This window comes from Centroberyx gerrardi, chromosome 12, assembly GCF_048128805.1.
Source record: "Centroberyx gerrardi isolate f3 chromosome 12, fCenGer3.hap1.cur.20231027, whole genome shotgun sequence".
Classification (NCBI taxonomy): domain Eukaryota; kingdom Metazoa; phylum Chordata; class Actinopteri; order Beryciformes; family Berycidae; genus Centroberyx; species Centroberyx gerrardi.
In genome coordinates this window covers 5,212,302-5,237,642 of record NC_136008.1, presented here as the reverse complement: position 1 = coordinate 5,237,642, position 25,341 = coordinate 5,212,302, and the positions used below count along the sequence as shown (strand labels likewise).

General features: G+C 40.7%; 1 protein-coding gene across 2 annotated transcripts; it reads right to left on the bottom strand.

Moving 5' to 3' along the window:
- Positions 1–2,266: 2,266 nt before the first annotated feature.
- On the bottom strand, positions 2,267–15,938 carry tbx20 (T-box transcription factor 20). 2 transcript variants are annotated; one of them, XM_071902007.1, is made up of 8 exons: positions 15,812–15,938; positions 14,145–14,379; positions 12,649–12,813; positions 11,100–11,208; positions 6,355–6,513; positions 4,979–5,085; positions 3,240–3,352; positions 2,267–2,595 (listed from the first exon to the last, which is right to left on the bottom strand). In XM_071902007.1, the coding sequence occupies exons 1-8, from the start codon at positions 15,936–15,938 to the stop codon at positions 2,267–2,269; spliced, it is 1,344 nt and encodes a 447-aa protein (XP_071758108.1). The 2 variants fall into 2 exon arrangements, with proteins under 2 accessions (XP_071758108.1, XP_071758116.1); XM_071902015.1 differs by having other exon boundaries at positions 5,009–5,085.
- Between the last annotated feature and the right edge of the window lie 9,403 nt (positions 15,939–25,341).

The following is a 25,341-nucleotide window of genomic DNA, read 5'->3' as shown; positions in this document are numbered from 1 at the left end:
ATTAACTGCTTGCAGACAAATGATATGCAAGGCGTCAGAGAGGAAAGTAGATGTCCATGTTCCATCATTGGTTTGCACTGCAACAGGCTTCATATCATCTAAAAGGTGGCACAAGGCAAACTGGGACATTTCCACAGTGCTGGGGTACAGTTGCAACCGGCTAATGTAACACATGTATACGTTTATTTAAATTCAGAATCATTTTCAAGTTGTTCACTGCGCTGGGTCACAGATCTGCCAGCCTCATCATGCCTCCATAGAACTTGTATTTCATCACCCATTATACACACCTCTGAATAAACACACTCTCACACTTTTCCCCACACTGCCCCACTTCTCACACACACACACACATTGGCACACCCAACTGGCGCTTCTATGATGCAAGAAATGGAAATAAGCAATTATGTGTTTTTTTTGGACCGTGTGCATAAACACAGCAGCCTCCTGGATTGATGTTATTCTGACCTTGCAGTTTCTTTCTCTCTGTTCCAACTAGAAAAAACGCATTAACATTTGAATGCTTTTAGTATTGTTTCAAATAAATTACTTTGACTACTAAAGCAGGAAGTTGCCATTTTTATGCACCTGCCCCGTTAGCGAGGGCCTGAGTCTCGACTCTCATGCAGCCGCTCAAACTTGGCTGGTTCGCTCAAAAATGGCTTCCTCCTCCTCCTCCTCCTCCTCCTCCTCCTCCTCCTCCTCCCTCCATGTTTTAATTAAACACTACAGAGCCATTATTTCCAGGTGTGGACGCCTCCCACAGCGCTGTTGACAGCCGGAGGCGGCCATGCATCAGCTTGGCAACACCGGCTGAAGACTAATTGAACTGTGGTCAACAGTTGGCCATTGAAAAGTGATGACACACTTGATGTTCCAAGACAGATGCTACTGGACTGTAGATTTACTATGGAGAAACATGTAATCATGCTGCAGTTACCTTTAAATTATTTGGTTGTTTCTGTTGGTTTTGGCATGAAAGGGATTACAATACATGATCCATGTGTTCAAATTCTATCTTAAGTTACCTTCGGTAGTTTCCCTCACACCAGTGGAAATATTACTTGTGTTCACACCTCTAATGGAAAACTGGGGTGACGCCAATCATGAAGGAAAAATTTATGCTCGTCACGCTCTTACAAAAAAAATTTAATAAATTAAAATGTGACCATTTTAAAACTGATATTTTGGAACTAAAAGTCAACATATTTTTTAGGTTGAATCCCTTTTAGTTGAAGTACGCTAAAAGCCTTAACCCCTTGTCGGAAGTGAGGTTATTTATCCCATATTATCCAATATAAAGTTCACCCAACATGTTTGTCTACTGCGATCGGCATGCGTCCTATGATGTGGCACTCTACAGTGAGGATTTCCTATGAGTAAGTGTAGCATTTTCATCTTTTGTACATTGCTTTCTATCATACGCTATTGACAATATTTTCAACAGAGCATCCTGTTTCCTTTTGCACTGTACACATGGCTGGCTTTCTAGAAGAGACAGAAAAGCTAAGATGGCCGCTCCCCCTCCATGGGGCATATGCTGTTTCACTGAAATGTTCGTGGACACAGACTGAGCCTCGGTGGCCACCGTAGCATCAGAAATCTGTCCAGACCAAGGTCGAACAAGTTCAGGGGAGTCTCTCCAAACTGTATGGTTTTAGGTTGCGTTGGTGAAGGATCTGCAACCTGCCGTCAACTCGATCCAAAATGGACACCCGCTTCAAAGGCTCAGCGGAGACTGCTCGCTCCGTAGCCACTGCTGCCTGTTAAATCTTTAAAAGGTGGCAGGGTCCTTCCTGTTGTCTTCCTGTTGATTTGAGTTCAAGTTGAGGATTTGCAACCACATACAGGGAGTTTACAAATGTTTACTTCCTCAACCCAAAGTTCTTCTATCCGTTCTTCAAGGGGGCCAGGACCAGACGTACTCCTTTATTCGTCTTGCGTTAAGTTTTCATAGTTTGTATTGAGGTCGTAAGTGTTTGTACAAAGTCACTAGTGTTCATAGTAACCACTGGACCGGTCGGTGTTTCGGCAGGTCCCGGGGGGCGCCACAGTCCCTCGTTCTCCGGTACGGCTGTCAGCATGCCACAGCCTCTCCAGATCGTTACCGTCACCTCGCTCGCTGCAGGTGAATTATTTACAAAGACCAGAAGGAAAAGAAACAACAAAAACAGGAGGGGTGATGAGCCGGAGTGGGGAAATAACTGGTTGTGTTTGGGGATGAGCGTTAAGAGTGAGGGTCGGCCGTCTCTTCCCCGGGACGGAGTCATACGAAGGGGGTCATGACGGTGGAGGAGTGGCGTAGTCCCTGGATGGCGGCGTAGGGGCCCTGCTGGAAGTAGTGGTGGTAGCGCGGCATGTGGAAGGAGGGGAAGGAAGGCCCGCTGCCCTGCATGGTTCCGGCCAGGGCCGTGGGCGTCAGCGGCATGCCCAGCCGGCTGTAGGGCGGCAGCGAGCCCTGGATGGGGTGCGGCAGGGAGGCGGTGCCGCCGCCCATGGCCGACAGGGACTGAGGGTGCTGGAAGCCCGAGAAGCCCGAGGTGGTGGTGACCCAGGAGCTCAGGGAGAGGTTGTCTGAGGCGGTGAACGCCGAGCCTGGGGAGACAGAGGAGACATTAGAATATATAAGGGTGTGTGTAAATATAAGGGTCAGATATAGGGAGGTAAGGGCAAAGGAGACAGGTCACATTTAGATTCTTATTTTTATTGCCAATTATCATTTTTTAGCCATATCTATGAAACTAGTGGAGATAGAGACTTGATTCCAAATCTTAAGGGCATATTTTTAGGGTCAAACAATCAATTTAACTTAAAACTTTAAGTGATAGCGTGTCCTGGCTCAGTGGTCTAAGGTGCATACCATGTAAACACGTCTTTCCTGTCTCTCTGTACTTTGAACTATGCAATAAAGGTGACAATGCCAAAAATAAATAAGTGACAGGATGTCTTTGGGTAAAAGTTGTTCAGTGTTGGCAGAGGTTTGCACTTTACAAACTTATGGAAACGTTTGCATGAACTTGTACCCCCTCATAAATATGAGGTACACTCCGGCTAACAGCTAACAGCTAACAAGAAAGCCTTTCAATTTTATCTCTGTGACAACAAAGATACAAATAAACAAGAAGTTTTAAACTACCCATATTGCGGGGCTACCGGGCTATATTGTTTTTTGCAAGATCTTTGTCTTTGTCTATCTGCGTTATCTGTGATGACATCATCAGTGTGCGACAGCAGCTTACCCCTGGCGTGTGCGGCGTGCCCGTCCTCCCCCAGGTTGTCCTCGTCGCCGGCGTAGGTTCGGATGGGCGACCGGGCGTAGGAGTGCTTATGGATCAGACTCTCAACACTTTCCCTGCAGCAAAAGCCGAAGAGAGAAGCCCAAAATAAATCTCGACATTCAGTTTAAACATTCAGTTTAGTGGATTTACGCCTAAATATGATCATCCTTCACAATACACATTGGTCAGGCAAAAGTACCCATGTTTTTTTCAAACTAATGAAATAGTACAAAGTTGGAATATGGCAGATATTTCCACATGAACATAATCATAATCATTACATTTGATAAAGTTTTTATATAGTTTATCTATGTATCTGCATTGATGTATCTTCTACTTTTCTACGGCTTTCATATCACAGCATATTTGTATCCAGCCAAGAACAAAGGAAAACACACACACACACACACAGACATTTTTTCTGTCAATGTGTCTGAATATGTGTGTGTTGACTGTGTGTAGTTGTTCATATATGTGTGTGTCGACTGTGCATGTAGACGTTTATGTGTGTGTGTGTGTGTGTGTAGATGTTTGTGTGTGTGTATGTTCACTATCCCGCAAAGTGCATTAGCTCATTTGAGTCTTGTCAGACAGCGCTTCCCAAACACAGTGACACAAATTGTGGGGGGAGGTACTGAGCTTGTATCTGTGTGTGTGTATGTGTGTGTGTGTGTGTGTGTGTGTGTGAGGGTGGACAGGCAAGTGGTCTGCATCATAAGAGCCATGCGTCCACATTAGTAGCCCCCATCCCAACTCCCCCAGCCCCCCAATTAGGTTAGGAAAGTGCAATATCTGTCAGCGGAGCAGTACAAATGTGTGTGTTTTTATCAGTGCCGGGCCCCTCCGGCGCAGAGGCCACCGCGGGCTCCCACAATGCACGGCAGGGTAGGAGGGAGGGCGGGGAGGGAGGGGGGACAGAGGAGGGCGGGGGCGGGGCAAGCTGGTTTCAATCAGTCACCGCGGCCAATTGAATTACACCGTGTTTTAGTGCAGTGGCCGACTCCAGACTAATGCGATTTCTGCAGCTCCCCGAAGATCAATTGATCAGGTCTAATTCACAGCCCTCAAAAAGAGAAAGACAGAGAGGGAGAGAGAGGGGAGGGGGGTGGAGGGGGGGGGGGGGGGTATAGGGTCTGGCTGCGTCTCAGATCTGTTGGGTTGTTTGATTGAGGGAAATGGGCAGATGGTTTGATTTTGTCAGCTGATTTTGGCCGTAGTGCCGGAATCAGGAATTACAAGAAGTGTGTGTTTTGGCTGCGTTCATAAAATCCTTTGGATGGGATGGTGGGGGTTTTGCATGTGTGTGTGTGTGTGTGTATGTGCGTATGCGTGGCTTTGTGCAAGAGCTGACACCTCTCTCTCATGCGCACACATACAGCGTACACTAAAATACAAATCACAGAAACAGAGAGAAAAAGAGAGTGGTATCTGACTAGTGACAACAACAGAGAGGAAGAAAGAAAGCAAGAAAGACAAACAACTAATGATAATGAATGTGTCCTGAACATGGATTATCTTTTCATGCTGACCCCAACCACACACACACACACACACACACACACACACAGAGCTAAAGCAGAGAAAAGTAAACACTGTGGTCTGTATATTTACTAATGAGCAGCAGTCCCTGTGTATCCAACACACACACACACACATTCATATTGTATATCTAATCGGTGGCGGCAGCGACGGAAATAAACAAACAGTGAAGGACCCAGAATTCCCTGTACCTCTCCATGTCCGTCAGCCGCGAGGAGTCCCGGAAGCCCTTGGCGAACGGGTTGCTGTCGATCTTCAGCTTGGTTATCTGGAAAATACAGGAAGGGAGGAGGGGAGGGGAGTGTGTGTGTGGGGGGGGGGGCAAAATGCATCAGACATCAATTTTTCTCCTCTTTTTCTCCCTCTCCATCCCTCCCTCCTTCAAGACACAAGGATGAACACACCGCATTTAATGTCACTACTTGTGGTAAACCAAAAACACCCCACAATTTGCTCTTTAAAACAAACAAAAACCCACTGATGTTAACATTCAACTGACCAAAGTATTCATATTTTAAACACAGGAGGCTTCTTCAGCTGCAGTAGCAGTCAAAACAGAGAGTTCAGTTTTGTTTCTGTGACTTTTAGATAGCACTCCTTCCCTCTGTCTGTTGCTCTTTCTCTCTTTATCTCTCCGCCTCTCTTTCTGTTTCTGTCTCTATTTCTCTCTCTCTCTCGTTCTCTTTCCCTGTCTCGCTGTCTGTCTTCTTCCTATCTCTGTTTCTGGATCTGTTCTTATGTTTTCTGTTTCTTCCTTTCTGTCTGGCGCAGCAGAATAGGCGGCCGCAGTCCGCCTCAACATGCTTCTTCCTGCAGCTTGGCTCACTGCTCTGTAATGTTAACATAACAGCCGAGCATAATGACTAAGATTCAGTTTCTGCTCATGTTCAGACTGACATCTCACTGATCCGTCCGCTGGATCGCTTTACGGCACAAAACCGGAGGAGGGCACTGTTCTTCCAGAGCAAATGGAGCTAAATCTTAAAAGACATTCATGTTTATTATCTTTTATTATCTATTATGATCTATTATTATCAGCTTGTATCCTCCTTCTTGCTCTTCAAAACAAACAAACGCAGAGGGACACCAGGGAGGGGACAAGTAGCAACATCTTCTTTGCGACAGGAAGCAAGATGGTTTATGGGAAATGTAGTCTTAACACTGGCACTAACAATACCACCAGTGTGAGATAGAAGCTACCAATCATCTCAACCATGGTGTCATTTGTTTACAGTAATTATGCAAAGGTACCACAGTTTGACAGCGATATACTGATAAAATGCTACACATTGCACCTTTAAACCTCAAACCTTTTCATGTTTTTACTTTAAGTTGTACATGGTGCTTTATGGGTTAATGCAGGTGTCCTGGAGTTGAGTTGCAGGAGATTAAGGCTTATTGATTTTGGCAGTGAATTCCCTCCATACACCCGAGGTATCAACCTCCCTCTGCTGGGAGTATTTCCTGCTTTGGGGGGGGAGGAGCTGTCGTGGTATGGGCCGTGGCCATTGGCCCGCTCCGGCTGCCGGTCACTCACCAGCTGGTTCTGATAGGCCGTGACGGCTGTGAAGACGGTCTCGGTGAAGACGAAGGTGCGGAACTCTTCGGACTTGAGGTTGAGCAGCGAGGCGGTGTGGTCTTTCTTCTTGATGATGTGAACGCGCGGCTGGTACTTGTGCATGGAGTTGAGAATGATCTGGAGAGGAAGAATCAGAATCAGTTTAATCATCAAGTGCAATAAACATGAAGGAGTTAGTGACCTTGATGCAGAGGCGTATCGGTACACACTGACACACACAGCACAAGGACAACAGAGAGACAGAGAGAGAGAGAGACGAGAACACAGTGATGACATACTCTCTGTAAATATATACAAGATATATACAGTCTGATGGATGCCTTTATGAAACGTATCTTGCAGTATCAGGGGTAAATACGGGGTTGGGGTCAGTTATGTTTTTGTCCCAATGAATTCAAAACGTACAGTGAAACTGCTGTTCCTCAGTTAATGGCTCAGTTATTGTTCATTCTCAATGATTTCCTTCATGGTAGGACAGGGGGGTTAGGACATGTTTGGAATAAATAAAGGAAGGGTTTCAGTCCAAATTACTCTATATGCATTTTGGGGAAAAAAACCTGATACCCCAAATTCATCAGTCAATATTAAAAAAGTATTTTCTAGATCATAAGATGACTCCTAACCTTCATAGTAACCTGTAGTGTGATTTATTTTCATGCCAGCAAGCATTTTGTAAGACTGTCATTTTTTTTCTCATCTCAATAGAATAGAATATCAATAAAATAGAATAGGAGAAAATATAAATATTCTACAAATTAAATGTTTTACTCCATTATGAGATGTCCACTTAATCTGACAAAAAGATAGCTGGCACAAAACTCACTGGGGAATACTGCTGCAGTTGTTAGCTATTTTTAAACCTTTGCTTATAAAACAGTTCTAACTAAATTTGCAATTGTAACATAGAAAAATGTGTAAGATGGTAATTAAAAAAAAAAAAAAGTTAACATGGAACATGAGGTAACGATTTTTCAGTTTTTCTTTATTTTTTCAGTTTTTCTAGGATTGTTTTGGAATGAAAACCCCTCATATCCAAACAAGCTATCAGTCTGAGCGAAAGGGAGGGGAAGGCAAACAAAGACAGAGAAAACAGGACAGACGACAAGTAGAACAGCATGAAGACTTCAATAAAAGACACACACTGAAAGAGAGAGAGAGAGAGAGAGAGAGAGAGAGAGAGAGAGAGAGAGAATGCAATGAGTGGAAAAAGAGAAAGATAGAGGGAGGAGGGAGAGAGGAGTGTGAACAGATAAAGGTGTTAACACTGCAGACATGGCTGCTCTGTCTGTCTGGCTGCAGCAGAGGAAACAGCAGCACAGTTTCTATCTGCTTTCTGACTCGGGGACAGAGGCAGCCGGGGACTCGGGTGAATAAAGGAGCAACATAAGTACTGATACACAATATGAGTGTATTGCTCCGTTATCTAGCTGCAGGAAAAGTTCAGTTCCCTCATGCAGCTGACTTGTAAGTCACAGTGTGTAAAAGATGGCCCAACACAAAAACCTATAGGCCTAAATTGTTTGTGATTGTGTCATTTTAGTTAATTGTGTATATGTTTGTATAGATATGCATGTTTTTATGTAGTATGTGTGTATACTGTATGTATATATATATATTTTTATTTTGTACATTTTCCGTTTGTATTGTGGGGAATTGAGCACGTTTGTCAAATGCTTTGTTAGTTTCTATATAGTTTCTATATCGATACAAATATTTGAATAATCATGGTGGTGACCTGGGTGTATAAATGAGTACACTAAATAATAATATAATAATACCTAATACAGCTTTTATTTTTTTTCCTGACCAACAGGGACAATAGAAACTAATGACTTAGGTGAATAAATGACTAAAATGAATACTTTGAATACTGATAGAAGCATTGCTCCTTTATCTAGCTGCAGGAAAAAAAAATTCACTCAGGATGCCAGCAACATATAAATAAAATGATAAGCTAAATATAATAATAGTGACTCTTTTGTTCTTTTATTTCAGTGTTGATGAGAGCTTTGCTGCTTTAGCTGCAGGCAAGCATGCAACTCTATGGCTTACTTTGATTTTTTCGACAGAAAGTACGACAGAAGGATAATGACTGATGATTAAATGACTAAAATGATTTTCATCATCATAAGATAATAGTAGATGTATTATTACAGTGTTGATGGGAGTGTTTGCTCCTTTATCTAGCTGCAGGTGTGAACCCAGCCATGCAGCTGGTCGGTTTTTCTAACTCACATGGATTACAGGATGCTAGAAACATAAGTGAATAGGTAAACTAAATGCTTTGTGTGTAATAAGTTAATAGTGAATGTTACGTTGTGTTACTACAGTGTTGTTGGTGCAATCGCTCCTTTATCTAGCTGCAGACAAAACATTTAACCACATGGTTTAAACTGTTTTGTCTGAGTAGGAGGCGAGTGAGTCAAGTGAATAAAGAAAAGAAATGCTTATTGTCTGATAAGATAATAATGAATGTTTTATTGCTTCAATGTTGAGAGGATTGTCCTTTTATCTAGCAGGGGGGAGGATACCATGGAAAGAGACTCAGGTAAATACATGAGTAAATGTTATGTTACATTACAGCAATCCCTGAGTATTTTTATTCTTTTTAGGCTTTTTAGTCCAATATAGGAAGTTTGTGACTTGTGTGAATTAATGGGTAATACATGCTGTTTGTGTGATAGAGATAATACTGACAGTTATATGTTTATACTACAATGTTGTTGAGCCATGGGGTAGACTTTTGTTTTTCTAGCAACGCAGATAGAGTTAGATGGATAAGAAACTGAACGGGTAAAATAAATGCTTGTATGGTCATCAGATAATCAGGAATGTTATTTCTGTTATCATGACTTCATTATTTAACCACATAAAACAAAACAAACAGCAGTGTTGCAAGGCATCGTTCTCAATTTGAAGGCTTTAATATGAAGACAGGCTGTCTGTTCCTACTGTAGCTGTTAACAGGGAAACAGGCGGTTGAATTTTGTCAATATTTCATATTTATTTGAGAAGAATTGAGGGGTTTCATTGCAAAATGCTATATACACATTTTGTGGAAAAAAAGCTATGTAGCTCCACTGCTCAGTACCTCAGAAATACAGATTACTGCCTCCTGTATTGTAAATGTTACTATTTTGAAAGCAAAAGTGTAAAGAGAGCTAAAAACCTGAACATTACTCCACAGTGAGTCACTTTCATGACAACAATCATTTTGTCAGAAAAGGAATGTGATTTTTGAAGCGGTGGGAATCTCGAATGGATGGATTCAGTTGCTCCTGAAAACAAACTGTCAGTGATGTGAGGTCATTTTTACTAGAACTGAAAAGAAAAATGATCCACACTGAGGCACACTTCCCTTTTATAAACTATATTCACTGTAGGAATTGTATTATTCATTGACAATCAATAAGCAAATTGTTCCAAAATGAGATATCTGACCAGTGTGCCACGCTGTGATTTATATATGTATATAGCTTACTCTTTAAAGGATGGTAATATAAGGCAACATAAATCCTCATTTGAAAAAAAAAAAATAGCATTTTTATAGTTATTGATTGATAAACTTCAGATTTGTTTATATAAAATGTATAGCATTTGGGGAAAAAAAATATTTAAATAGGCTACTAATTTTTATTATTTTATTATGATTATTGTATTATTATTATTATTATTATTATTATTGTTGTTATTATTATTATTATTATTATTATTATTATTATTATTATTATTTATTTATTTTTTTGCTTCCATGCAAATAGTGCCATTTTTTCAATATGAGGTCGTTTTTTTTTTATTCAGGAAAAGGCAGGTAACACACACACACACACACACACACACACACACACACACACACACACACACAGACACACCCTTGAAGATAATAATTAACTGTTTCCCAGGCTGTGTCCTAATCTCGTCTAATTAATGGATAAAGTCAAATCTGTACTGTTCCCCCAGCCAGCCTGCATCTGAATGTAACGATGACTTCATACATTTAAGAGTGAAAGGCGGATTAAAAGAGCAATTTGCTTAAGTCAATAATATGAATGTCAAAAGCTAAAAGGCAAATAGGCTGCAATTATAATGTCACATGAAAAACTCAGCCCTTTTATTTTTCATAAAGCTATTTTGTGGGAGTTCAATGTGAATCTCTAGTTTGCAGATATTTCTGTAAATGTCAAGTCGACTGAGCAGACAAAACCGTTGATGCTAATTATTTTTTGCATGACATTTTGTTCATATTTTGTGACACTAGCTATATAACGACAATTTATTTTACACTTTTTTTTGTATCCACGCCACATATCTAAACGATGATCCTCCATATCAAATTCAACAGATAGGCTGTTCAACAGATTTTATATGGTTAACACACACATAGGCTAAAAGTTTGAAAACGCACGACGATACTGAATTAACCCACATAGGGTTAATTCAGTATCGTCGTGCGTTTTCAAACTTTTAGCCTATGTGTAATATTTTTGTTATTATTATTCTTTTCATGACGGTGCCGTAAACACATAAACCTCAGTCACCCGAAACAAACCCGTGGTCTACTCAATAAGTTTGCTAACCTACCTATCTCAAGCTAGTTTAAGCATTCCGCAAAGCCTATTTAACGTGGTTATAATGTAGGTTAATTCGCTTGTTCATTTTCACGACACAAAACATTCATATTAAATGTAAATTAATGTCCTTACGTGTCCGTGTTGGTCCAGTTCGTTGTTGGTGAGTTTGACTTTCTCGAAGGAAACCATCTGCTTCAGCAGCTGCTCGCCGGTGAACGGCGAGTCAGGATGGACGTACAGCCTGGAAGAGGAAAATAACGGTTGATAGTTCCCATCCTCCGTTCTGATTGGCTGAGACGCGTTCGAAGCCGTTGTAAAATACCCAATAAACGCACACCTGTGGCCGCATTACAGTTCATTTAAATATGAATGTGCGAAATCACCACTCACACACAACTGTCTTCCGTTCACGAACTATATTGCTTGGCGGAAGAGTAACGTGTAGTTATTACTGATTCACTGAATATTTGTGTTATTTTTCATTAAACTGGGGTGCAGTCTAGTCCAGGCAGTGGCCATGGGTGATAGTATGGCAAAGTGTGGGTCAAATTTAATCTTGTAGTAGGCTATATTGGAGATCAAAATCAAGCACAAATCGAAATAAATTTATTTGGAAGCCACATCTAAAAAAAAAAGAAAAAAAAAAAAAGGAGGAATCAGGACCAGTGTTTCCTCCGAGCTGTGATAATTTGGTGACCTACTTTTAATAGTTTGCATTTATCAATTAATAATAGGCCTGTCTTGTCAGTCCCTGCATCTAATCATTTACATTGATCAAATAAATCAAATAGACCAAAACATTACATTTCCAAATAACAATATCTGTCACTCATCAGTCACTGCTCCACTTTGTCCCCAGAAATGTAGCCTAGTCCATATAAGCGGGTTTGGAAGTTTTGCCATAGTGCACCTCGTGATAAGCAGCGTTTTATAACAGCCATTTTTTCTAATAAGGACTTAATAAAGACTTGCAGCTGTTCTAAAGTCACTTCAAACTCGGCATCAGTTGTCTTAGGGCTTAAATGAAGATATTCATTACGAAATCAACAATTTTCGTTATCAATCTCCCCTCTTGAATGAAAACAAAACGATTGCGACATTACAATGTTAATAAATAGCCTAGCCTACACAGGTTGAAAATATTGCATAGGTCTCAATTACCTGCCTCTATTCGGGATTTAATCAATAAACAGCCTATTAGGCACCTTAGTAGACGCAATCACCTTTTTCTAGGTAACAGGCTGCTAACAGACAGTAAGAAGCACCTGCTAATGACGCTAGAATTTAAGAATTGGCCCATGATACTGACAAAATAAATGAAATGCAGCCTCATCACAACGTTGCTGATTTGACAGTAAAAAAAACTCGTGCATTGCAGACTACCAGACTGTTGCCCACTGCCGTCATTTATAGAAAATAACATGGAGCAAATCAATCAATTTCTGGCGATTTGTTTTTACTTGGTATTTGCTCTCCATTATAATGATAAAAAACTACAAGATCAAATGCCATATATGTCCGCATGTTACATGTGTAAGAATAGCCTATATAGCCTACCTATATGTAAGACAGCCTATATGGCCGCATGTTATCTTTTTATATGAGTCAGTGGTGTACTGAGTGTAAGGTAAGTAATAAACACCGTGGTAATACTGTGTTTAAAGGGGGAGAAGGTCTGTACCTGGCGGGCAGAGGAGGGTCCGCCTTGCCCGCCACCAGCCAGGAGGAGCGGTGGTAGGCGTACCGGTACCGCTTGTTGTCCACCGGGACGATGTCCATCAGCACGATGTACTTGGAGTCCTGCTCCACCCCGGAGAAAGAGACCCGGATGGTGGGGAACATCCTCCTGATGACGACACCATTATTATTATTATCGTTAGGGCTATTATTAGTAGGCCTAATATCTGGTTATTAGGTTATTATTATAAGTAGTAGCTAATAGTAGTATTAGCATAGTGGTAGGCCTATTATTATTAGCCTAGTATAAGTAGTAGTTGTAGTAGTGGTATTATTATTATTAGACTAATAGTAGTAGGTTAATAGGAGTAGTAGTAATAATAGCCTAGTGGTAATAGTAGTATTAGTAGGCTAATGGTGGTAGTATTAGTCGTAGTAGGCTTGTCATAGTATTTCATTTATTTATTTTATTATAAGCTATTTTTAATATTACTATTAGTAGTAGTAGTATTAATAATAATAACAATATTATTATTGTCATTATTATTATTCACAGTCCTTGTGCAAAAAATATATTTGCATAAGCCTACATTTTAACGACGTATATGCTATTTACTGGCATATAGCCTGGCCTATAAAAATCTTGTATCTTTTAATCTCATATGTACAATATATGAGCTCATCCAGGGATACAGTATACCTAAATATATTAACTTACGTTTTTGTATAGTTTGCCAGAATATATTATTCATAAATGTAGCCTATTTACCTATATTTGTCATACCCTGCGGTGTATGTGGCCTTACGTGGCCGTATATGCTATATACTGTATATATATATTTTTTGCTTATGAAATAAATATTTACACAGGTCTCCAAGGTCAGTAAAACAGAAGATTGTGGAGTCTCAGATAAGCTCTGTTCAGTCTACAGTTCACTGTCTGAGGAAAAGACACTGATAAGATGATAGTTTGTCTTTTCTCAGCTTGTAGAAGCCTAAACTGTAACCAATGATACAAACAAGCATAAACCAAAAAGAAGAATCCATAATGCCCTGAACACCTCCACAATAGGTGTATGAATAGGAATATAAATGGTCTCCTTATTTTATTTAATCAGTGGTTTTATGTTGTGTTATTTGTTATTACGTCAGCATTGACCATATTATACCCTATAACGAAAAATCACTGCAATATTCCTATAATAGCCTATTCCTATAGTGTGTGTGTGTGTGTGTGTGTGTGTGTGTGTGTGTGTGTGTGTGTGTGTGTGTGTGTGTGTATGTGTGTGTGTGTGTGGTACTTAACAGTGATTTTTATGGTATCACTATAATATTTCTATAATATTCCTATACTTCAATTTTCACTGTGATATTTGTATAGTAGTATTCCTCTCAAATTTATCATAGGATTACTGTTCATTGTCCTAATGGTACTAATAAACAGAACTGTACAATCAGCAGCATATTTGGGTGTAAAAGCCTAAATATAAAATAAACTACCTTCCAGACTTGGTGATGATCATCTCAGTGCCGAGCTCGTGAAATTTGTCCCACAGCTCTTTGGTCTCCAGGCTGCAGGAGATTTTGGCCATCTCCTCGCTAGGGATGCCGGGATTGGTGGGGATGAGCGGCTCCGTGCACACCGCGGGCGCGCTCCCGCTGAAGTCCCCGTGCCCGTCCAGGGCCGACAGGTCGCCCAGAGCCTGGTTGCAGGAGGATTTCTCTACAAATTGCTCTTTACGGGGGACGGAGACGGAAAAACAAGCAAAACAACTGAGGATGGATTTAATTTAATTTCAGCTTTGTTTCATAAGGGAATAAAAAAAAATAAAAAAAAATAGGGAATATATTCAGTTAAACTGCAGTGAGCAGAAAGCATGCATGAAATAGTCTGCAATCACCATGAAATAAAACATATATTTTCTCTTCGTCTTCTTATTCTTCTTCTACTTCTTCTTATTTTTATTATTTTCATTAGTATCATTATTATTCTATAATACATTAGCTGACCATACTGTACCATGTAAATAAAAAAAAAGCCCAGACGATGAATGATGAACGAGATTTCCTATGGACATAAAGATATTGATAGCTTGGGAAAGCATTTGCCCAATTTGACTCTAATTACAAAAAATAAAAAGCAAAAGAAATGCCTGACCCATGACGATATCGTTCTTTTGTCTGAATATTTCTGACAGTTTTTAATGATAAACAAACCAGGACAGTATCCCATTAGCACTAAACATTTTGTGGATGATTGAAGTTGCACCTGACCCATCAGTTCCATAAGACCAATATATAGTAGATCTGTTATGACTGACGATATATAAATACAAAATGAAATAAATAAAGAAATCTATTCACTCTATTTGTAGAGCTCTATATTCCAAAACGCTACATATACATTTGGGGGTAGAAAAAAAATCATATAATCATCTCATCATTCAGTATCTCTAAAATACAGAGGATCCAGTTTGTCAAACTGGCATCATTTTGTCAGCCAAGCATATCTACTTCTATTAGCTTTAACGTTGTGTTATAAATCATTTTACTTTTTTAATGGATATCTCATTTTTGAAACAAATTCTTAATTTCAAACAAATGCGCAATCATAACTTCCGTGCGTAAATATGTAAACCTCTAATGTATACGTGATATTAGGGATGTCAATTGCCTCCTATTCTTTTTTTTTTTTTTTTTTTTTTTACAAGATATTAATACAGATTTTTATAAGCTTACAGCCCACGATCTAAGGCTTTTTCATAACCTATAAATATTATTACTATAGTAGGCCTATAAAACCCCTTACATTTAAATATAATAAAGGCAGACCGTTGGCACATATTGGTGCGTTTATCTTTACCTTTACCTCACTGTTAATAAAGACACTTTACATCTTTATTTGTTTATCTGTTGTTTTATCCTCATTATGTTCTCTTCTTGTAGGCCTAATTACTTTTAATTATCTCCAATACTCTGCATTTATTCAAGTTTTATCTTTTTCCTTCCCTCTGCTGCTGCACCGACCCAGTTTCCTCGCGGGGAAGTTTCATAATCTTTCATAAACTCTCAGGATTTGGGGTAAAAAATAAGGTTAAAGGCTCTTTACGTGTAATCTAACCCCCTGAACCTGCATTAAATTACAGTATTGCCCTCTGCCAGCTTACCGAGAGGCTTGATGGTGTTCTCCTCCGTCTCTTTGTCCTTGGGTTTCCCACTGGACATCAGGGCGGCGATGGAGAAAGCATTTGCCCGGGATGAGAGCTGTGGTTTCGGGGAGGACGTGTACTCCATGGCGGTGAAAAAAAAAACGGTTGGACCAAAATCTTCCCAAAGAAAAAAAGCCCCAAAAAATACAAAACTCCTGAACCGCTCAAGTCGCCTGTTCCGCCTGTTGGCTCCCCGCGACAGAAAAATGCGCACGGTTTCTCCGCGATCTCCGCTATACTTTCCTAAATGGATAAATACTCGCCACTTAAAACGCTTGTCACTTAGTTACAACACTTGGAGGGTGCATGGTCAGGAGGAGGACTGACTTACTGACTGCGGTGCCAGATCTGAGGCCAGCGGCTCTTTGGGAAGCTCCAGTCCTGCTCACCCTCCCCTTATAATTTCACTCTCCCCTCCAATCCCTGCCTCGGCCTCCACGTCACTTTCCCAACTGTCCCACTCGGGGAACAGCAGCTCTGATACCGAGCAGCCAATTAAAGAAACTACATCTCTGTCGTCTCTCTGAAGGAGGGGCTGCCAGTTTTTTTTTTCATGCCCAGGACCCCCAAATACAGAGAAAGGTTGGAAAGGAATCATGTCTGAGACGATTTTTATTTGCTAGATAGGCCTATGACTTCATGCAGAATCATATAAGTCTCCATACTGTAGGTGGAGTGGCAGCTACAGTGGGGAAAGCCAAACCTCTAGACAAAAAAGTCATTTTTATACACTCTCTCATTGCTTATGAGGAGTGAAATAAAAGTGAAATTTAGTTATTCCTCATTTTGCCAGGACCTCCTGGAACCCTCTGTATGGCCCCTACAGGTCCCCAGACCGAATTTAGGGAACCATGACCTATAATGTCAACAGTGGGAATTGTGTTTTTCTTAAGAAATCTGTCCAAGATGCTGCTATTTGGTTATTAATGACAGTCAGTAGGAGCCTACCAAGGCTATTAATGAGAGCTTTACGCGTGGGCACTGTTGTTTTCTCTCTCTCTCTCTCTCTCTCTCTCTCTCTCTCTCTCTCTCTCTCTCTCACACACACACACACACACACACACACACACACACATTTAAATTCAGTAAAGTGGCACGTAGGTTGTGAGTAACAACGGATACGCACACGGATTCAGTTTCATATCTCCCGCACGCATGTTTAGCCTACATTAGCCGATATAAATCCCCTTGTAAATATTGTCAGTCACGAAACTAAAAGCAATACTCAATTTTGATTGGCCAATGAAGCATTCTGATGTCCGTTAGTTCTGAATAACAGACCGTTTCACAGCTAATCATATCACTCCGCGGTCAAGAAATTCAGCCGATTTAGTTGATTTCTAATCAGATTAACTAGCGACACCTTGTGGCAAAAAGCCGTTACTCCTTGTTTAGTTAGACTACTGGTGGCAAACACTCTTAACCGAGGTTATAGAAACCTGAAGATTTTTCCAGTATTACTTTTAATTTATTTTTGATTGCGATTGGAGGCTGAACGTCAACCTTACCGAATTTGTTTGCTAACAAATTTTGCTTGCTGATGCTAGCATGAATGCTAACTAGCATTACGTAGCATCCGTTTCTTCAGGTTTTCTCCTGCTGAACTACTTCTCGGCAGAAGCTTGTAAATTTCTTTAGCTTGTTATAAAATCATTTAACATAAATATTTCATGTCAAATGATGAATCATGTGAATCAAGATCCTCGACGCTAACATCATCGCTTCTGTAACACAACCTGACCAACATACAGACCAGAACAGATCTGAGACTGAAGACGAGGTGAGTTCAACTGCACTCACATCAGAATAGCCCATTCTTCTTGATATTCAGTGTGATGTTAAGGCCTGTTCAACCCTCACACACACACACACACACACACACACACACACACACACACTGGGTCCTTATTGAGTACAGGGGCGGCAGCCTTGGGTTAATCTGTTCTATGACACACACCAGTGAGCCCCTAATCTGCCTTCCCTCCTTTTACACACACACACACACACGCACACACACACACACACACACACACACACACACTCCTCCCCGAGCTTTCACTAAACAACAGGAACAACATGCACTTCTACAGCTAGTTTAGGTTATTAATTCATCGATAATATTCCCTATGTTGAACTAAAGCGTAAAATGGTGTATTATTGGTGTATTATGTGTATTATTATTATTTTGCTTATCAGTAGTAGCCTAGTCATAGTAGTAATAGCCTATTAGCAGCTTCATAGTTGTAATGCAAATTGTTTACATTGATTGGTGACAACAGACCAGCCTGCAGTCTAATGCAGTTTTACAGGCCGAAACATTACACTGTGATAATTTTATTTCTGTCGGTATTCACTCATTCAATTTTATATAAAAGCGAGCTTTCAAGACCATAACCGTTTTATTCCTCTGCCTTTGAACTCGATAGGGGCTGAATCCGGTCTAGACGGCACCTAACACCAAGCTTTATCAAGCCCAAGTGTTGTTTCTTCCTCAACAGAGACTGGAGGAGCTGATCTAACAGGTTAGAGGCTTAGAAAACACACACACACACACACACACACACACACACACGAAATGCATTCACAAAAAGCTGAACAAAAACAGTCTAAAACGATATGAACCATGCTGCAACATAGGCCTGTTCATAAAGAGTGAAGCGAACCTTCTAACCTTCTAAATGTTTTGCAGTGAATGACAGAGGTTAGACATTATAGTTATTATAGCCTAGTTGCTTCAGATATATTTTCCCATTTATAGTGGCCTACATCACCAATTATCAACAACGGGTCACTAGTCCTGTCAGATAAGAAAACACTTTTTCTTTTCATTGTCAAACAGGTAAAGTGGAGGGTAAAACCACCGAAACTCAGAGTAACCATTCTAAAATTGCTGTAATAGCCTACGTCTTCCAGTTGTAGCCTATGCTTTTATTAACCAACACAAAAGTATGCAAATGTTCAAGAAATATAGCCTACACTAATCAATAATAATTCGCTGTTCGTTAGCTCTTCTTCCTTCTGTTCTTGAACGTTAGCTAGCGTAACTAAGTGGTTGCTAAGCGACACATCAGTACCGGACCGGTACCAGTGGTGAGTTTGGGTTCACACATTGATGCTGCGTTCAGGTCATATGGGGAAGATGGGAGAAACGAGCTTCCTCCTTGAAAATACCGTTAATGTCAGTCTTTCAGGTGGTAAATGCCTACTTGGAAACTTGGTGATGGACCCTTGTCCAACTTGTTGAATTCTGGATGTCACTGATATTTCTGTGCATATAGCCTACTTAGACTAGTTGACTTCTTGGTGTTGAAGAGGCAAAAGCTATAAATAGGCCTACCATTTAGACTAGAGTTCATTTATATTGTTACAAAAGATGTAACAAATATAGGCTTCAACAACTAGGCTATAGACTACTAAATTAAGACATAAATTAGGCTACAGTTTTTTTATGCTTCATTTTGTTGCTGCAACACAAAGCAGCTTTGTGCCGCTTGGTTTCTAAAATAAAACAACAGCCAACTAAAAACATTTTTATTAGGGTAAATTTTGTTATCATTTTCAACCAAAAGCACCAAAACCAACTTACAACTTCGGACCTCGGAAGTAGGAGCTTACGATGAGCACCTGAAGGCAGCATGTTCCCAAAGCGCTGACTCTTGAGTTTTCTGGAGGAGGGAGGGAGAGAGAGAGGAGGGGTGGGGGGGTTGGTGGATGTTGGATCACCTCTCATCCTCAATGTCACTCACTCCCGGAGAGATGGACGCTTACATAAACACAAAGCCAGGGATCCGGAGCCGCTAAACCCATTAGGCGACTCCCGAATGCAAATCCGATGCTGCAGATATTTAATAAGGGACCTGCGCTGGACAATTAGATTACCTTGCAATTGCCAGTGGATAATGTGCTAAAAGCTTTCCCACTTAAGCGTAACTCCTTACCGAATATTATTCACACTTTGAGGGGCCGGTGCACCCTTAAAGACACAGCCGGCCTGGAAGGGAAGGGAAAACAAAGGTGCTGGCTGCAGTTGGACCCGTGGTGTTTCTATACTGATGTCAAAACATTTCAAGGTCCATATGCGCCTTTTCTTTATATTTCTACTGTTATGCCACGTGAAAGTCTAAACAGACTAGTTTTCAATCATTTCAATGTTTGATTGTCATCTTTACGCATCCTGTGTGTAAAGTTCAAATCCCCAACAGTTTTCACAAGTATATCACCCTTCAGGTACACAATATCAAATTATTACTCTTTCATAATAGCCTTGAATTTCATACATCATTAATGTAATAAAGCAGTCGGAAAGTTTCATTCCAAAATAAAATTAGGATTAATAAGAGTCCCTCCACGTTTGGAAAAGTGGCACTTACCTTTAGAAAATGATTGATAACACAAAATCAAAACAAATATTACTTTTTAAAGGAGACAAGGGAACTTAAATAATTGGTTGGAAAGAATGATCTATTTTACAGACTGAATCCGCTATATTTGATCCTCTACATTTTAGAAATATTAATTTGATGAATAATGAATAATGTTGAACTTCAGGTGAACAAAATGCATAAATAGCGTTTTAGAAATGGCCGTTTCAGTTTTTTTTTTTGCAGGCTGCTGTTCACATTCATCCATATGGCCTAATGAGCTTTAAGGCTCTGCTCTTGACATTTCCTCTGTCACTTGGCTGAATTCATTCAATTTTCTGGCTGCACTGCAAAAAATGTCCATCTTTAGTGTCAGATTCAGTCTTGAAATATTATTTTTCTTAAAAAAAGAGACAAATTCTACCAGTAGAGTAAGATAACTCCACTTGTTTCCAATTTTCTAGAAACGAGTGTCACAGAATGAAGAAAGAAAATGGCACTGGATTTAAGAACAAATTACTGAAACAAATTGATTTGCATTGGAAACAACTGAAACTATCTCATGCCACTGGCAAGTTATTTCAGTTGTTTTAAGAAAAATAAGATTTAAGAATCAATAATAGTCTAAATGACTCATTAAAATAGAGATTTTTGCAGCTGTGTCACTGCCCACAACTGAATTCATTTCATTTGCTGACTGCACTGCAAAAAATGTCCATCTTATCAAGTCATTTAGTCACATATTCAGTGGTGAACTCTTATTTTTCTTAAAACCAGAGAAAATGTCTGCTACTGGGATGAGATTCTAATTCACTTGTTTCAAATTTTCCAGAAACAAGAGTCACAGAAAGAGGCAGATCGCTGCACTAGTATCAAGAAAATGACACTTGATTCCAGAAAGCTCCTGAAACAAAGTGATCTGTATTGGAAACAAATGATCTCTTCAGTTGGCAGGTTACTCCACTTGATTAATGAAAAATTAGGCTAGATTTTAAGACTGGGTAGATTGAATAACTCTGTAAGACAGACATTTCCTGCAGCGTGCAGGGCCCTTGCTGCCACAAATCAGTATTTTTCAGCAGTAAGAGATAACAGGATAGGTGATGCCTTCCCACACTGAGAGCCTACAAGCCCCAGCACTCAGGGATATGACGATGAAACGATCCCAACAATTATACCCCAGGATAAATGGGCGCAGCGTGAAAAGGTCAGCAACAAACGACAGCCAATTCCCAGCAGAGTGGAATCTGAGGAAAAATAATCGGCGGTTGATTGAATTGAACGCCGGGATGTTTGAGCCACAATAATGAAATGGCTGTTGTTGTGACCCGACCCTTTCACCTCCCTGACGATTTGTTACCAGATTACAGAGCGGGCAGCAGGGGCGACTATTTGCCTACAGGAATACATTTAATCCATGTGCATAGGGGCTTTTTTTGTCAATGTAAATCCCCATTATCACAGCTACCTCTGCATATTACATCTCAATATTCACCTGCGGGGCTGACGGGGCCAAAGAGGAATATTATCTGACACGATTGTTTGATGTAGCCGCAGATATTATCACTGTTTAATGGCTGGATTTACATTTACATTTAGGCAACAGTAGAATACGCTTGAATCCCTATACGTCACCAACATACAAGCAAACAATAGTAAGGAGGTCAAGGGTCAGAAGTCACAATGGTTAGAAGTAACAAAATATTCCTCAGTGTTTTATTAAGGAAAAAGGTTGGATGAAGGACATTAGGAATATCTGAAAAAAGACTCACTTTCTCTGTAAGTGCATGTAACTTTGCTGGTTTCGGATCTTGAACCTATTCTCTCTCCATCTACTGTTTCCACAAAGAGAAAAGAAGGAGTCGACTCCCCACTGAAGCTAAAACACCAAGAAATGTCTACAAACAAGGATGTAATGGAGAGTAAACCTACTAAATTCAGTTGGTAGAAACTCTACTAGACTGATGTAGGAAAATAACGAAAAAGAGAAAACATATAATACTAAGTGAGAGCTATAACGCATAAGTGAGAGCTATGGAGAGAGGCAGTAGGGATTATTTCTTTTACTTCAAAAATAGAACATATTAGATCACATATTAGCTGAGATAACAAAGCTTTGATCTGAAGCATAACTTCCCCAACATGGACTCTTACTCACCTGCCTACTGCTGTTGACTATAATGAGTCAGCCCTCAACAGCAGCCCTCCTTTCCTCTGTTCCCACCAACACACACACACACACACACACACACACACACACTTCCCCCCCACTCGCCCCCCCGAACCTGAGGCATGCAGTGGTCGGTCTGTTGCCTCCGTTCATATGACTAATTAGGCCAGCTTCACACTGCGCTGTTCCTTTTGATGCTGATCCCTGGTGCTAATTGCCGCGTCTGTCCCGGGCCACGGCCAGGTTAAGTTCAAATGCAGGGCCAACGTCTCCAACCCCCCACACCCCCCGAACCCTTCCACCCTTTACCCATCTCCCGCATGAAGCACTTTTAGCAAACAGGTTTGTCGCTTTACAGAGCAAAAACTGGGGATAAGAACAAACACAAGTACAAGCATGTCCATCCCAGGTCTGAATTCAGTCGGCTCTCTGAATCTCACTGCCCACCAAACTCATTTTCAAACTCACATTTTCCTTTTCACATTTTTAGGCATTTCTCTGACAATCCCATCCAGAGGGCCTTACAGATACACGCAGATACAAATATTGGAGGCAGAGTTGCTCTGGAGGTAGAAATAATCTGATTGGTTGAGTTAAACCTGAATGAGCGTACCAAAGAACCACAGTTTTTCTGGCTAAGTAACATTAGCCTGAAGCTCAGTGAAAAAGGCAAGAGGTAAGAAAGGAGGAAGCTAATATTATGAAGCCTAACTGCAAAAATGCAATCCAGCCATACTAAGTTATTTAGGTTAGCTAGTTAGCCTAGCTGACCTCCCAAGTTCAAACTAGCCATACTAGCTTATAGCTATCTGGGTAAGCTAGTTAGCTAGCTGCTGTCCTTCCAGCATCATGAATGCCATGGTCATGAATGAATGAAAAAAAGAAGTCATTACCATTTATAATTTGTTTAGGATTTTGAGCAGAGTTCGTTCTTTGCCATTTACGTTTGCCAGTTAGCTAACTTGCGCTCCAAAAAACTTTTTTTGTTTTTTAGCTCCCATTGAGTTTTAACTCAATGCAATTCTTTCTGCCTGCAGAGCAGCTCTGCCTCTTAGAAATGTCTGTAGAACTAAAACTCCAATCTGCCACAGTGAGTGAGCAGGTAGGGGTTCAGCAGCACTTCCACAGAACACGTGGCTTTTGCTGGGATCAAATCTGTGACCTTTTTGTTACGGGGCAGGTTTCCTAACCCTCCTTCCACCCATGCCCCTCCATTCCCCCTTCCACTCTGTTTTGCCCCATACTCAATAGGATTACACTGGGCCTTGGTGAAGGATAGGTCAAATGAAAAAGAGGTGGGGGAGGGGGGTGGAAGGAAGACAGGGACAAGGATGTGACGGATCAGAGGACTGGTGAGGCACAAACAGTCTGAGAGGAGGAGAGAGGAGGGAAGAGGAAGAGGAGTCATCATTAAACTCAGTGTGAAGGGCCTGCTTGTGACAGACACAAAGCCACCTGCATATGGTTTATATTTTTAAGCTTCTAGTATAAAGAGACAGTGTAATTAAAGCTAACAGTCTCTGCAGTGCCTTGGATCCCTCTTTTTAACTGCTACTGAAATAAATTAAATTAAATTACATGGACAGAAATGTAGTAAGCTTGCTACTTAGAGCAGAGACCCAACAGAAATGTCTAGTGAAGAGGTAATATATATCACCATGCAAAATACAGGAATAATGACACTGCTTTGTTGTTTGCTTTTTTGACCTGAGAGCAAAATGTGTTGTGACACCGGTCACTCGCTCCTAGCACCATCGTTGAGCAGTTAAAAATGCCCATAGCTGGTGGGGAGGTTTTGTTTCAAAACAGTGTATGGTCGAGAAATTGAGTTTTGAAAACCATAAATTTCAAAATAATCACTGAGTCATTGGTACTGACCAACAACACTATCAAACTAGCAAATATTTTAGGGTCATTTTGTTCTATGGAAGAGTACAAATATTACGTATTGCCCCTTTAAGTCACAAACGAAAGTATAAGCAAGAAACAATAACACCTGGGAGATTCAAATCAGCTTTTCAACTAAAAAAAACCCCAGTACCATCTGAACATAAACACTGACAAGCATTGGTCTTACATATTGTGCTGTATGTTTATGCTGTACTTTATTTGGATAGTCCAATACTGATACTAAACGTACTATCAAGTGAATATAATGTGTCACTAAAAAAGTCTACTGGATTGCAGGTGATACGATACTGTGAAAAGTCGTCGATAGATATTCAATGTTTGGGCTCGGGTTAATCTTAGGGTTGGAGTTAGGGTTATAGCTCAGGTGTAAAGATGCACCAAATAGGCAAGTGACACTTTGTTGAAAATCTACTTTTTGTCACTTGATAGTCGAGTATCAACATTAGACTATCCAAATCAAGTGTTAGCGAATAGGAACCGTGCAACATACTGTGTCTGAGCCTGAAAGGCATCGTGTCCGCTGTCCTCGCCTCCCGCCCAGCCAGACGCTCTCTGTCTGTCTGTACACGACTATCGGACACTCAGCTGGTCAAACAAGTGTTACATCTTTAAATGGGAATGTTTGACTTTGCCATGCCTCTGAATAATTGAGGAGCTCGGTGGTTAAAAAAAGCAGATTAATGCACATCTACAGGCTGTGTAAGGGAGAGAGTGCGACAGACATCGACAGCGAGAGGCTTATAACACGCTTACTGCTACACCCGAACCCTTTTTGCAGCATCGCGCGGACAACCGTGAGTTTTTAGCGGCAGGGGCGTGGTGCTAAAAGCTAACAGTGGGATGTAGGTTTTAGAAATGCCTGCACCCCCCCACCACCACCCCCCGCCCCCCAACACACACACACACACCCATCCTGTGCTTCAACCCCCATGTACATCGCTTTAAGAAGGAGTGCTGTAATTGTGTTGTGGTTCTCTGGACCGGATCGACCCTGCCTAACCCCCCGGGGAGGCCGGTTCGGAGACGTGCGAAGAGTCACATCTCTA